At 41.1% G+C, this 13,720-nt stretch overlaps 1 protein-coding gene across 1 annotated transcript; it reads left to right on the top strand.

Moving 5' to 3' along the window:
* Positions 1-10,133: 10,133 nt before the first annotated feature.
* Positions 10,134-10,698, top strand: LOC134223730 (cytochrome c oxidase subunit 5A, mitochondrial-like). Its single transcript, XM_062702918.1, has one exon. The coding sequence runs from the start codon at positions 10,191-10,193 to the stop codon at positions 10,647-10,649; it is 459 nt and encodes a 152-aa protein (XP_062558902.1). The 5' UTR covers positions 10,134-10,190; the 3' UTR covers positions 10,650-10,698.
* Positions 10,699-13,720: the final 3,022 nt, after the last annotated feature.

The following is a 13,720-nucleotide window of genomic DNA, read 5'->3' as shown; positions in this document are numbered from 1 at the left end:
CAGGTAAACATGAGACCAAAACAACGAGGAACTGCTTCTACGGAAATATTTTCTGGTTACGATGGACTGTCTGAAGCCGGCCAAAACGACCTCTTTATGAAGAATCTCCGATGGATAAGGATACGTATTATTAGCATGACTACGATAGAACCTCCCGAACAGGTAAGTTGAGTTCCCATGATACACCGAGTATCGAACATTTCTTAATTTATGATTTCCTTTTAGGTTCAATCAGAGGCACACCTTGCATGTGATTTGGTTCTAGCGATGCATAAGCGGGCAATCGCTAATCTTGAACCAGGAGCTGACCGAACGAACGACTATTTTGCATGCCGAATCGATTTTGATAGTAAGACAAATGACTTCCTACATCACAACAGACATAGAAATAAATAGTAAATAATATAATAAATAATGCATCTAACAAATTGTAAATAAATCATCTAATAAATAGGGACAAAATATCTAAGAACAACAAGAATAAATAAATATGAATATATAAATAAATACTCTATAAAATAAACTATAATATATACAATATGTACAATAAAGCTTGTAGTATTAAGAACTAAACTAGCTTTAAGACTCGATGTGCACTACTTGCTAACATCAATTCCAAGAAAGAAAATACCCTTTATTGGTCATCATAATTTGATAAATAGTTAAACGTCGCGTTTAGTCAGTTAACGACCTAGAAGACCTTTCCAATAAGACAAATTTACTTTGTTCCTTAGTACGTTCATTTTGTATACAAGTTGGTTGTTCTGATAGCTCGATTAACTTAATTTTGTCCTCGTCAATCCATCGCTGGATGACGGTATTTTATGCGATCAGCGTCTGAGCATCCCCGATCTCAGACTCCCGCTTGCACTTCCCTTCACGGTACTCCTCTTCAACGCTTTCCAGCTCGGAGTTTCTGTTATATTAGGTCATCGTCCTGACGATATCGTCGAGAACTCGCTCTTTCCTTCTAGTCGAGGGGATAGGCATTCACAGAACAACCCGCATGTGGACAGAATTACTGATCTAAGGTGATCAAAAGATAACCATTGACCAACTCATTTGTGAAGTTTCTTCTTGGGCTCAAACTGACGTCCTTGCACCAAGGATGCCCCCAGTAAATAATGTTGTTGTGGGGGCTGCACCAGACTGTAAGGTCTGGTGCTAAACTTCACAAACGGCGGCATAGTGTTTGCTGCAACCAGAGCATAAGCATCATGGCGCAATTGTTACTACTCAACAAAAGTGAGAGTTACATAGCTTGATCAAAAAGAAGAAATTATCTCTACTGGACTAATTTCTTCAAAAACTTGCAATTAAATATGCCTAATCTCTTCCCATTGAGGTCTTCAAGGTCGTAGCAGTGGCTACCCACTGTTCTCCGGACCACTGCTTGGACATATTTCGGTGCCAATTTCGAGCAAAACTTTTGCCCTTTGTCTGATTGCTCCATATTTTTCTTGAGAACTTTCTCACCTGCTACGTACGTTGGACAATTGGAATTGGAGCGTAAATTGTAGTAGGAGGAATGTTTGTCGTAAGCCTTCTTAAGATTACTTCTAACTTCTTCAAGTAGTTTTTCCCTGGCAGTGTTTTCTAGTGGATCATTTCTTGCTAAGTCTACATCACGCAGTTTTCTATATTCCCGTCCATCTGAAACCATGTTTCGCCCAAAGAGCACAAAATATGGCGTGTAACGTGTTGCTTCATGAACCGAATTCCTAACTGCATTCGCAATCTCCTGAACATTATTTGACCACTCCGTGTGGCCTTTTTTAATTGACGCTCGGATGGCAGTAGTGATCACACGATTCACTCTTTCGGTGTCATTTATCTGCGGATGATAGTTTGGCGTCCGCCAATGACTCACGTGGTATTTCTCAATCAAGGATTGGAACTGCCTAGAAGTAAATTGTGTCCCATTATCTGAGAGAACTACTTCTGGAACACCAAACAGAAGGAAAAGAGAGTTTTCAACAAATTGAACCAGTGACTCTGCAGTCGCTTGTCGAAAAGGCTGTACAATCACGAATTTCGTGAACAGATCAGTAACCACCAGTAAACACGTGTTCCTATTCCGTCCTGATGTAGGAAGTGGACCTACATAATCCATGGCTAGGAACTGCCATGGATATTGGACAACCTTTTTCTGGTCTGCCATTGGTGGGGTTGTGTTTTTATTTGTGGCTTTGCTTGTTTGACACAGCAGACAACTTCGACAGTACCTTTCGATCTCTGTACCCATTGATGGCCAAAAGTAACGCTCTTTTATAGCCGAATGCGTCTTTAGCGCACCCAAATGTGCTGGATCGTGTATTTTTCTAATGATGTCGGTCCGTTCTGATTTGGGCGGATAGAATTTCCATTGGAACCTGGTATCCTCTAGCTTCTTGCCATTTTTTACAAACTTGTAAATATGGTTGTCGATAATTCTGAAGTCCGGAAATTTAGTTTGGTCTTGCTTTATTCTATCTAGTAGCTCCTGGTAATCTGAGTCAACAGAAGCTGTGGTGATAGCCTCGATTGACCTAGAGAGACAATCGGCTAGAACATTATTCTTACCCTTTCGATATTCTAGTTCAATGTCATACGATTGGATTTTTAAGGCCCATCGTAATAACTTTGAATTACCCGATTCCACTCCTATGGTAAACAGCCATAGCAAGCTTCTTGCGTCGGTGACGACTTTAAAACGACTGCCCTCGACATAATGGCGAAAATGCTCTATTGCTAAGAGGACACCTAAGCACTCTTTTTCGACACTAGCATACTTCTTCTGCGTACTGCTAAGTTTCTTGCTGAAGTATGCTATGACCTTCGGCTGGTCGTTTTGGTGTTGGATAAGAGCAGCTCCAACAGCGTTGTCCGAGGCATCTGACTCTATGACAAACGAACAATCAAAGTCTGGGTTACTTAGGATAGGAGCGGACACTAATGCTGCTTTGAGGTCACTAAAAGCTTTCTCCGCCGCTTCAGACCAAATAAATTTGTTTCTTGTCTTCTTAAGGAGATCTGAGATTGGTGCTACGATCGCGCTATAATTGCGTATAAACCGCTGATAAAATCCCGCCAACCCTAATAATCTACGAATGTCTTTGACGTTCTTTGGACGAGCATAGTCCAGGATTGGGGAAATCCTGGAGTTGTCGATAGACACCCCGTCTTCAGTCAACAGATACCCTAAATATGAGACCTGTTTACGGCAGAATCTGCTTTTATCGAGGGATATGGTCAGATTCGCTGCTGCTAGACGCTCGGCAACTATCTTTAATAGTCTCACGTGGTCTTCAAAGGTGGTTGTGGCTATGACAATATCATCTAGATATACAAACACGTTAGGCTCTAGATCAAAACCAATTACCCTATCCATTAATCGGCACATTGTGAAAGGTGCATTGGTAAGCCCGAATGGGCAGACCTTGAATCGAAACAAACCTTGTGGGGTCCGAAAGGCTGTATAGTCTCTAGATTCCTCTTTCAGAGGAATCTGAAAATATGCGTCCTTAAGGTCCACCACCGAGAAGAACTTCGCACTTCCTAAACGATGGAAGATCTCTCCCATGTTTCGCATAGGGTACGAATCTTTTTTCGTCCATGCGTTAACTCCTCGGGAATCCAAGCAAACTCGTAGTTTACCATTCGCTTTGCGAACTGGCACTAGAGCGCTGGCCCATTCGCTGGTACACTCTTCAATAGCGTCCATCTTTCGATATCTTTCAAGCTCTGCTTCCATTTCCGCTTGAACTGTCGGAGAGCACCTGTACAATGGCTGTCGCTTAGGTTTTGCTCCCTCTTTTAAAATAATTTCATGTTGAATTAACGTTGTTCTACCTAAACGATGTTCAGAAGTGCAAGGAAATGTTTCAATAGCCTCGACCAACTTCTTTCGTGCTTCATCTGATAGTACATGCTCTGTTTCGATTGTGTCTGGTGTAGTCTTCGAAGCTTCAGGTAATTCCAAAGCTGGAATATCCAGTGTTTCATCAGGTTCAAATTTCTTTATAATCGGCAGTGTTTCAATAGGGAATAGTGAGAACTCTATTGTTTCCACTGACCGAGGCTCTACGGTTATCGTAGCAACTTGCTCAAATCCTTTTTTTCCTTTCATCATTGGTTTAATGCCAAAAATATCCCAAAAGTTGTAACCCAAAATTAACTTCCTGGCAATTTGAGGGACAACTAACGTCGGAATAACTTTCGTAATTCCTTTGAAAACGATAGGCAGGTTAACATAACCAAGGCATTCATGTGCTGTTTTATCGGCGGTAACTATTCGGAAAGGACTTTGGTGCATTTTTAAGCCATGTTTTTGCGCAATGTCTGCAATATTTGTTACACTGACACTCGCTCCAGAATCAAGCAATGCGTCATATTCGTTATTAAAAATGTGTACCGTAACATGTGGACAATTTCCAACACGTACTTTCACCTCGCAAATTTGAAGGAAAGGATCTTGAAAAGGTTTGAGAGTGGGAACGCTTTTTTCATTTGGAGTGGTCTGGTCCCCAACGTCGCACTCCAACTTTAGTTTCCCGATCCCTGTTGACCACGAATATGGTTTGGGCATGAAACTGTTGTTTTTCCTGGGTTTCCGCATGAATAACAAAAAATTCTTTTTGGTTCCTTGCAATACCTCCAAAGGTGACCATTCTTGTTGCAATTCCAACAGAGTGGTACATTTCTATCCTCGATATTTTCCCGAGAGGGTCTAACCATTTGATCAGCTGAGGTCCTGCCTGAGCTGCGTTTACCTTTATCAAATTTATTATTGATTTCGTTGACTTCCTCTGTCTCCGAACAGGAAGAGTATGATCGGTCTGATTCTGCAGTTACCTCGATGTTGTGGACAGTATTATTTGGTCTTATTTGGCCTTCTCGCTGTCGAAAGGACGGGTCATTTGCGTCTATTCGATAGGCGTAGTACTCCAGCATAGACAAGTCCCTAACGGTAATGCAGGCTAACTTGGATCTGTAATGGGGACGCATGTTATCCCAAATGATCTCAAATAGCCTGCCTTGCTCTAGCGGAGTTGAGAGCAGTTTATTGAGGCGCTCGATTTCCATTTTGAAAGCTAGGAATGTTTCATTGCGTTGTTGTTTCCGTTCGTATATTTTCTGGCGATTGCCCTGATCTTTATTTGGATTTCCATACATGTATCTAATGCGTTCCTCAAAGTCATTCCAATTAATGAACTCGTCGGAGTAGCATAAATACCAATCATAGGCTTCTCCTCTTAGAACCGTATGAATGCGTTGGAGTAAAACGTCTTCTTCAATGCGATCCATACATGCAAGTCTACGCACTTTATGCAGAAAGTCTTCTAACGATCGTTGGCGCGAATCGCCGTTGAACGTCAGATGCCATTTCTCCATACGCCTATCAGCATTTATGATTTCAAATTCATTTATTGGACGCCTTGATCTGAATTGTAATTGGTCAACCTCATCTTCTTCGCACAAGTATTCTAAATCGTTTTGGCCATAATTGTCTCTGTTGATGTTTCGTCTACCTTCTCTAGGATGCCCAGGTCTCGAATTTGCAACCCTATCATTTGGACGAACCTGATTGAGATCCTCGTCATAGGAGTTCCTCCTGTTATGCGCGAAAGGTTCGTGCCTTGGCCTTTGCATATTAATATTATCCGGTAATCTGTAGTTTGCCCTATTTCCATTTTGGCTACTTTGCCTCCATTCCCTCTCTTCCGAAAATGCTGTGCCTGGACTATTCCTCCATATTTTCTCAGTTCTACTATCATTTCCCCAGTTTTGAAAATCATTCTTAACCGTTCCTAAACTTTTGTTGTCCTTTTCCACCTGGTTTGGTTTTCCAAGTGCATTTTGAACAATGGCACGCATTTCCGAGAGTTGTTTTTCCAGCAAATTGACCTGTTTCCTAAGTGCTTCATTTTCTTTTCTATTGGGCTTTGTACTACGCTCGATACTATGTGGGACTTGGGAAATGCACCTGCGTGATCAGATTGAACCTTAGTTTTTGATTTACTGCCTTCACCTTTCCTCTCGTTGCCTAATAAATTATTATTTAAATTGTCTTCGTTTTCACTACTCTTTGTGTGTTCTTTCTCACCTCCTACTGCTCCAATGTCCATTTCCAAATCTGATGTGCTTTTACTACCTGGATCCTTAGATACAAATTTGTTCAACACCGAATTAATTTCCTTACTCAACTCATTTCGCAATTCAATAGAACGAGAATCTTCGGCAATACATCGTTCAACTCGCATCAAATAATGTTTCAACCTCGAAATGCTTCTATCGTCTTGACCTTTTTCTAATCGTTTGTTAAGTACGTACAATTTACCAGTAATATAATCGTATTCTTGATCCATCGTATAACGGGAAGTGTACATTTTATTTTCTCGCACATCTTCGAAAAATAAGTTACGCAGTAGACGTTGCTTCACGCTCAGATCGTCTTTGGTCTCATCTTTTTTACCTCGAATTATTAATTCGTAGTCAACTTCCTCATTAGTCAAATGATCTGCCCGAGGAAATTTGTTGGCCATTTCGATCGCCGAAATTTGAATTATTTATCTATCAAAAAAATCCCAAAAATACACTAAATATCCACACAGTCACGATGGTTTATAAATATAGAAAAGCGGTTTTAACTCCTTTTTTTAAACAAACTGTAACGAACAATACTCACACTAAACCCAATAATTATAAATATCACAATCAACAAAAATATTCAATTACGAAAATTAGAAACCTGCAGTTGGGCGCCAATTTGTAGCCCGCCTGACGGCGGACTAACCCTCTACTAGTGCGCTAGTAATTGTTTTAACAAATGGCTTAAGCGCCACCTCTTCAGAGGACCACTTGTCGTTTTTGTTGCCCGGCTAAACTCCGCTTCAGGGCGGGTTCGAATTTAATTAACTACCCGAACGTGCTAGTAGAGGCTCTAGTTCTCGAAATACTCGGTTCGCAACCCCTAACAGTTTCAGAAAAGTAATCCAAAGTACGTTTTTCTACCAGACGATGCACATGAGCGACGGTTTATCATCACTGGCCAAGTTCTTTCCGTTAACCCTATCCGAAAGCTTCAGAGACAGAGTGGAGGACTGAGTTTCCCAAGCAGTCCCAACTCGGAGTACAACAACAACAAAACTACAACAAACGAACCGAACGAAACGTGAAAATAACCTTTAGACCAGTGCAATCATCGGAAGGAAGTCTACATACATCATCAAACACCTATAACAGACTATTAACATTTATTTATTACAGCTAGTCGTCATACTTTTTAATCGGGTACCCTATGTCTCACTTCCTTTCTATTAATTTAAACTTCAGCATAACTACCTAACTGTGCGGATTTTCTACATGCTTTAACCTAGGCTATTCCAATAAGAAAACTCTTCCAAGCTTCGCTTTCTCGAAAACACTTTCATCCATACACTACATTTGTAGGTCTCCGATCACAAGCTTACTCACGTGCTTCTACTTTACCGAAGTCTTCCTCCTGCGTCGCGTCGTTGTGACCGCGCTGGTTCACCCAGTGAACAAAGCGTGTGGAGTGAATGGCACCTAAATCGAGCGGTTGGTGGGCCAATCTCGACGTCGTCGCGTGAACGGTCTTCAGGCGCAAATTTATGCTCTTCCGGAGTGCGATGTTGTCGGCGCGACTCCTTCCAACTCCGGCCGGGCGTTGGGGAACTTTATAGCTGGCGCGTGGGGTCAACAGTGTGGAAAAACGTGTCGCTAAAGGGGCGGTGTGCCGAGCAGGAGGAGCGGTGGTCCAAAAAATACTGGGAACAAAAAGCCGTTGGACGGCTGCATACATGGATGAGCTAAGGATCGAGACTCAAAGCGATTAACATTTCTTTTGTTTTTACCTTTTGTTTTCTTATCTACAATCACGCACAGTACCGCACTTGCTAATTTATTAATATTTAGCACTGCCTATGGAAAGGAAATCTAATAATTAATTACACTGGATATAAAGACACTTTCACGTTGAACAAACCTCCTAAACACACCGCGAGTATACAAATTAGATTCTTCACACTGCTGCCTCTTCCACGGGTCAGAATAAAGTGGACGAGTCAGAACTTGGAATGCCTCAGATAAGTCGCAATGGGGGTTTTCGCATTCGTTCCGGAAATCGTGGGCCGATTCTATCAAAAGACGATTTCGGATTACCTTTTGATCCAATTATTAGTTTTGTCCTTTCTCTCTTGAATCCTTCGCCTCTATCTAGTCTATTCAGAACCTTTCCAACGATTTCTTATTCTTAACCCCTAGAACAACAAGTGGTCCAAATGGGAGGTATTTCTCCTTCCCGCTTGATCCAGAGCATGTTTCGCTGGATGAGTGAACGAGCGCGCCAAGTGAGTGAACGATAATAATTTTTCATAGTGAACTTCCATGCAGTAAGTGACATGAATTCATTTATTGTATGCGAGTGATCTTATACTGCTGTTCGTGATAACTTTACTGAATTCCGGTATTGACTCTACAATTAGGTACAATACAACGCAAACATAATTAACTAATCTAGAATACCGCTACAGCACCCATAAATATTTTAAATATTGAAAGCAATATGTTTCTTCGAGTGTATCAACATTTAAAACTGATTAGACTGTTTTAATTCTATTGCTATTTGATTTTGTCTCAGAAGCGTTTACCAAAGACAAACTTTTACTACTTCAAAAATATGTTTAAAAAATCCTCAAATCTTTGACAATGTTCAACTGAACACGAGTTGAAAATTTAATTTTGTTCCATACCACTCCATCATACTTATAAGAATCGTGACTGAATTAATAAAATTGTTAGATGTTTGGATAGGGTAACGGTACCAATAATAGTGGAGGTATTAGCACCGACGAACCGACGTGTCACTGGTGCTCTCTGATTGTCTCACACTTTTTAACGGTCATTCGCTTTTGCGGGCGATCGCTCTTGTCAAATGAGCTAAGACACAATTCCGCTGCAATGTTAATACACGTAGGTTGGTGGCTGAGCTACGAAAACTTCGCGAGCCATTATGTGGGTGGCGGTAGTGTTCGATGATTTTTCATCATGGTGTCGTGGGCAGCAAATTCACGTAGAAGTAACACACACGAAATCATTAATTTAGTGTACTACCCTTGGTGGGGCATCCATCAACCCAGCTGTTATTGGTCGACGGTACAGCAGCAGTGCCTTTCTCTGCTTTGTTCTCCGAGGCAGCCAAGTTGGTTGCGACGAGACGGACGCAATGAGAAAACAGAACTGTGCAATAAAATCCTATTCGACTAAATGCTGATGTCATATTAGAAATTTGGAGACAGTACTCGTCGATAGCAAATCCTTCCGCACGCGATGGCATATGAGCAAGTCAAACCACCTTCCTTTTGCCAGTGGAGATATATCAGCTTCCACACTGATATTCTTCCTCCCCCTTCATACGGGAGCTTGGCAGAAGGAAGGTCGTGATATGTGCCATCACAAATATTGCCCTCCGCTCGCTTTCAAATCGACTTCTATAAAAACATTCTTCATGCCTGCCGTATCCTAACGGAACTATCAATTCTATACTTTCGCCTCTAATGCTATCATGAACATGTACGTCCAAGATTTGAAGATGATATTAGCATTTCCATATCATAGCAAATTTGAATTATTTTCCATGAGGTTACACGTCGGTTCGTCGGTGGTATTAGTAGATCAACAAAAGAAAATATTTTTTGAAAATTGAATTTTTTTGAAAATTTACAGCTTTAACATTTTAGCCAATAGATAAACTAATAAATTTGCTAACAAAAATGAAATTGATGTCATTTAACATCAACAACTACAAAATATTGCTTGCACCACTAATGGGTACACTGTTACTTTAGTGGCGGTAAAAAATAATTTTGGTTCCCTTCCCTTTTGGTTTCTTATGAGACTCGCCACTATTGGTACAGTTGAACCACTATAGGTGCAAGGGAGTCAATTTTATTAAGGAAAATCATTGTTTTCAATAGTTTTTCAAGTGAAATCTTAGGATAAGTTGCATTTAACAGGATATTTAAAGCATAATTATCATAAATCTTATTAAAACCCCACTACCTCCACTAAGGGTACGGTTGCCCTACCCAAATTTGAGACAAAATGCAATATGCTATAATTTCGCTAGATCGCAGTAGCCCATTGCACCACCAACATCATTCTGTCAGTTTATTTCAACCGCATCAAGGATGCTTCGAAGCAGTCTCACCCATCTCAGAAAGCTCCTCCAGGGTGCCAGTGGACTTCCCGCAATCCAGTCCACTGCCATCCGTTTCTCGCACGATGGCTGCGAAGAGAGTGACGCCGAGTTTGACGCCCGTTTCGAGGCCTATTTCAACCGTCCGGACATCGACCACTGGGAGGCGCGTAAAGCAATGAACGATCTGCTGGGTATGGATCTGGTGCCGGACCCGAAGGTGGTCATTTCCGCACTGAAGGCTTGCCGCCGGCTGAACGACTATGCCCTGGCCATTCGGTTTCTGGAGGCTGTCAAGGACCGGTGCGGTGACAAGGAGAAGGAAGTCTATCCGTATGTGCTGCAAGAGATCAAACCAACGTTGTGCGATTTGGGAATTGATACGATTGAGGAGTTGGGATACGACAAACCGGAGTTGGCAATGAAGACAATCCTCGATTTGGAAAAATGAATATTATAATGATCATGTAATTTTAAACAGAAGTAAATGATTTGTTATTGGAATTTCAGCCTTGTGTTATTTTTTATACTTACGCCTTCGAAGGTCTGCTTTTGTGCTTCTTTGGTACTTCCTACTGATGCCCCTGTCAAAAACTTATCTCGAAGTACCTACTTATTTCTGATAGCAATATGCTACCATTCTTTTAAATTTATGTTTTTCTAATTGGACGTTATTTAACATAACACTAGTAGTAGTAAAATTCTTCCTAACATCATCAAGTTACAACTATGTACACTATTTTTTTTCAAGTTCGTTTATTTGGTAGGCTCAGGCGTGTATAACACTTTACCTTGGTTCTTTGTGATATATAGAATCAATATCATTTTATTATACGGTTAGTATATGTACACTATTATTTACAAAACAATTTGATAACCTAGATTAGAACAAGCTTCCGGTTCCGCTAATCGCTTCCTGGTCCGAGTGCAGGCAACGGACCCTAACCCTATCTTTACCCTCACCAAAGCGCTCAAGCAGTGTTTTTATCCCGACCAGACGATCGACCTCAGATGTTCTTATCCTGGGTGGGGTGTTCATGATCATCTGCAGGAATTTATTTTGCACCCGTCGCAGTTTGAGATGGTGGGTTTTTGCGCAACTCTCCCAGACGTATTCGATCTCAGGGAGGATGATTTGCTTGTAGACAGCAATCTTATTTTTCAGGGACAATGATGACCGACGCGACGGTTGATCAAAGGGTACATTAGTCTCAACAAAACGTTACACTTCGTCACCGTCTTGTCAAACTGTTGCCTGAAAATAAGCTTATACTGTCGTTGACAATCGTCGTAGTCGGCCTCATTGGCCCATTCCACAGTCGTGCCATTGAGGATGATTCTACAGTCCTCAGGCGGAACATGTTTAGGGGATTTGATATAGATCTTCCAGCTGGTGAGGTATTCTGTCAGGGCATCCAGGCCTCGTTGGAGATTTGCCACTAGCGCTCTGATCACTCTACCATTGTAGACTATGGTGGTGTCATCTGCGAATAGAGACAGAATGCCGCCTTTTGAAGGTTCTGGCATGTCGGAGGTGAACAGATTAAATAGCAGGGACCCGAGGATACTGTCCTGGAGAACGCCTGCGACGATGTTGTGCGCATTGGAACTCGCTCGGATTTCCTCGCCGCCAGGTAATTGTTGATGATTTTCACCAGGTAGCTGGGAAGATTGTAGCGTTGTAGGCCATCATGTCATACATTATCGAATGCCTTCTCGACATCGAGTAAGGCCAAAGCGGATGTTCCGTCTGAGGACGTTGTACTATGGTCCAGGATACAGATTTAAGCGGAAAGATGCATTTTACGCCAAAACTATATTTTTTAGAAAAAAATCTATTGTTCTACAAAATTGTTCGAAATAGTAAGGGTGGCCCATCATATAAAAAAAATTAGATTTTTTTTTATTTCTCGTAATACTGACATGTTATGTTGTATAAAGTTGTAGCGCAGCTTATTCCAATAAATTTTGCTGAAAAACTTTTTCTGCAGCTCTTAAGTTGGCTGATTTAGAGCAATTTTACCTGATTGGATTAGGGTGTACCTATTTTTGATCTATTTTGTTTTATCTATTATATTTTAGATTTCTCGAAAAAGTAGTCTTCGGGTAACTTTTAGAGATCAAAAAAATTATGCTTTTGATGAGAAAATATGCTCAATATCTTTTTTCCATCAAAAGTTAGAATTGTTTTTCTGTAAAAATTACATTTTTTCAAATGTTGATATCTTCGGTTAGGGCAGACCAAAAATATATTTTCACACGGCATTTGAAAGAGCAATTCATATTCTTTATTATGTCAAAAAATTGGAGGTATGTTTTTTTTTTATCCCAAGTTTTACAAATTTAACTTAAATCATGTTTTTTCAAAGAAATATTCTTTAGCTCTAAAAGACCAAAAGTATGTACTGTTTTTTTTTTGAGGTACACACTAATCCCATTAGGTAAAATTGATCTTAAAAACTACAGAAAAAGTTTTTTTAGCAAAATTTATTGGAATAAGCTGCGGTACAACTTTGTACAACATAACATGTCCGTTTTCCGAGCAATAAAAAAAAATCTACAATTTTGTAGAACAACAGTTTTTTCTAAAAGATATAGTTTTGGCGTAAAATGCATCTTTTCGCGTAAATCTGTATCCTGGACCATATATGTGCGTTGGTAACTCGGGTCAGTTGGTGTACGGTTGATCGATCACGTTGGAAACTAAACTGTTCCTCGAGAAAGATGTTGTAGTGTTCAGCAGACTCAAGTAACCGGCTGTGAATTGCCTTTTCAAACAGCACTGATTGAAGCTCAGCGAAAGGTGCCCAAAGAATGAAGCACTCATATGTTTAAGCTCGAGATTTAGGATGTTGTCTAAGCCTGGGATCTCATGTTTTTCGATTATATGATATAGGCCGTCAGTTCGCCAGCTGTGATCTCCAACTCATCCGAGAAGTCGTTGGGAATAAGATGGATGTTGTTATAATGCTCGTTAATGGCTGCTTCGTGGGGATTGACGATGTTCTGTCCAAGATTGTACGAGCTGACGAAGTGACGACCTATTTCGGTAGCCTTCTCAACAGGAATTATCAAGGGATCCTTAGAGCCATTGCTGTCTATTGGGATCAGAGGTGGAATGGGCAGAGGCTTAAATTTTAGAATTTTGGTTAGCTTCCAGAACGGCTCAGCGTCAGCACAATCTGGAAGAGCGCGGATCTTATTAGAAAAATTTCTGAGGTCCACCATTATGAATAATTTTGGTTATACGACTACACCGGGTCTTAAGCGCAGGCAGCCCAGTACGTTGGTACTGCCTACGAATGACATTTCGCAAACGGATCAGATATTTGGTGTGTGTATCAAAAGTTAGGGTGCTTACCTGCCGGGTCTTTGGAACATGCTGCTCGCGGGCTAGGGAGAGCGTCTCCAGGCTCCAGGCGTGCAGCTGCTCGTCGACGTCTTCGGATGACACCTGATGCCACTGGTAGTCGATGTTCTCGTGCACGCACCGTTGAAACCGACCCCAGTCGACTTAATGAT

The sequence above is a fragment of the Armigeres subalbatus genome, chromosome 3 (assembly GCF_024139115.2).
Source record: "Armigeres subalbatus isolate Guangzhou_Male chromosome 3, GZ_Asu_2, whole genome shotgun sequence".
Lineage (NCBI taxonomy): Eukaryota > Metazoa > Arthropoda > Insecta > Diptera > Culicidae > Armigeres > Armigeres subalbatus.
The sequence above is the reverse complement of the archived record's forward strand: the minus strand, read 5'-3'. Positions and strand labels throughout refer to the sequence as shown.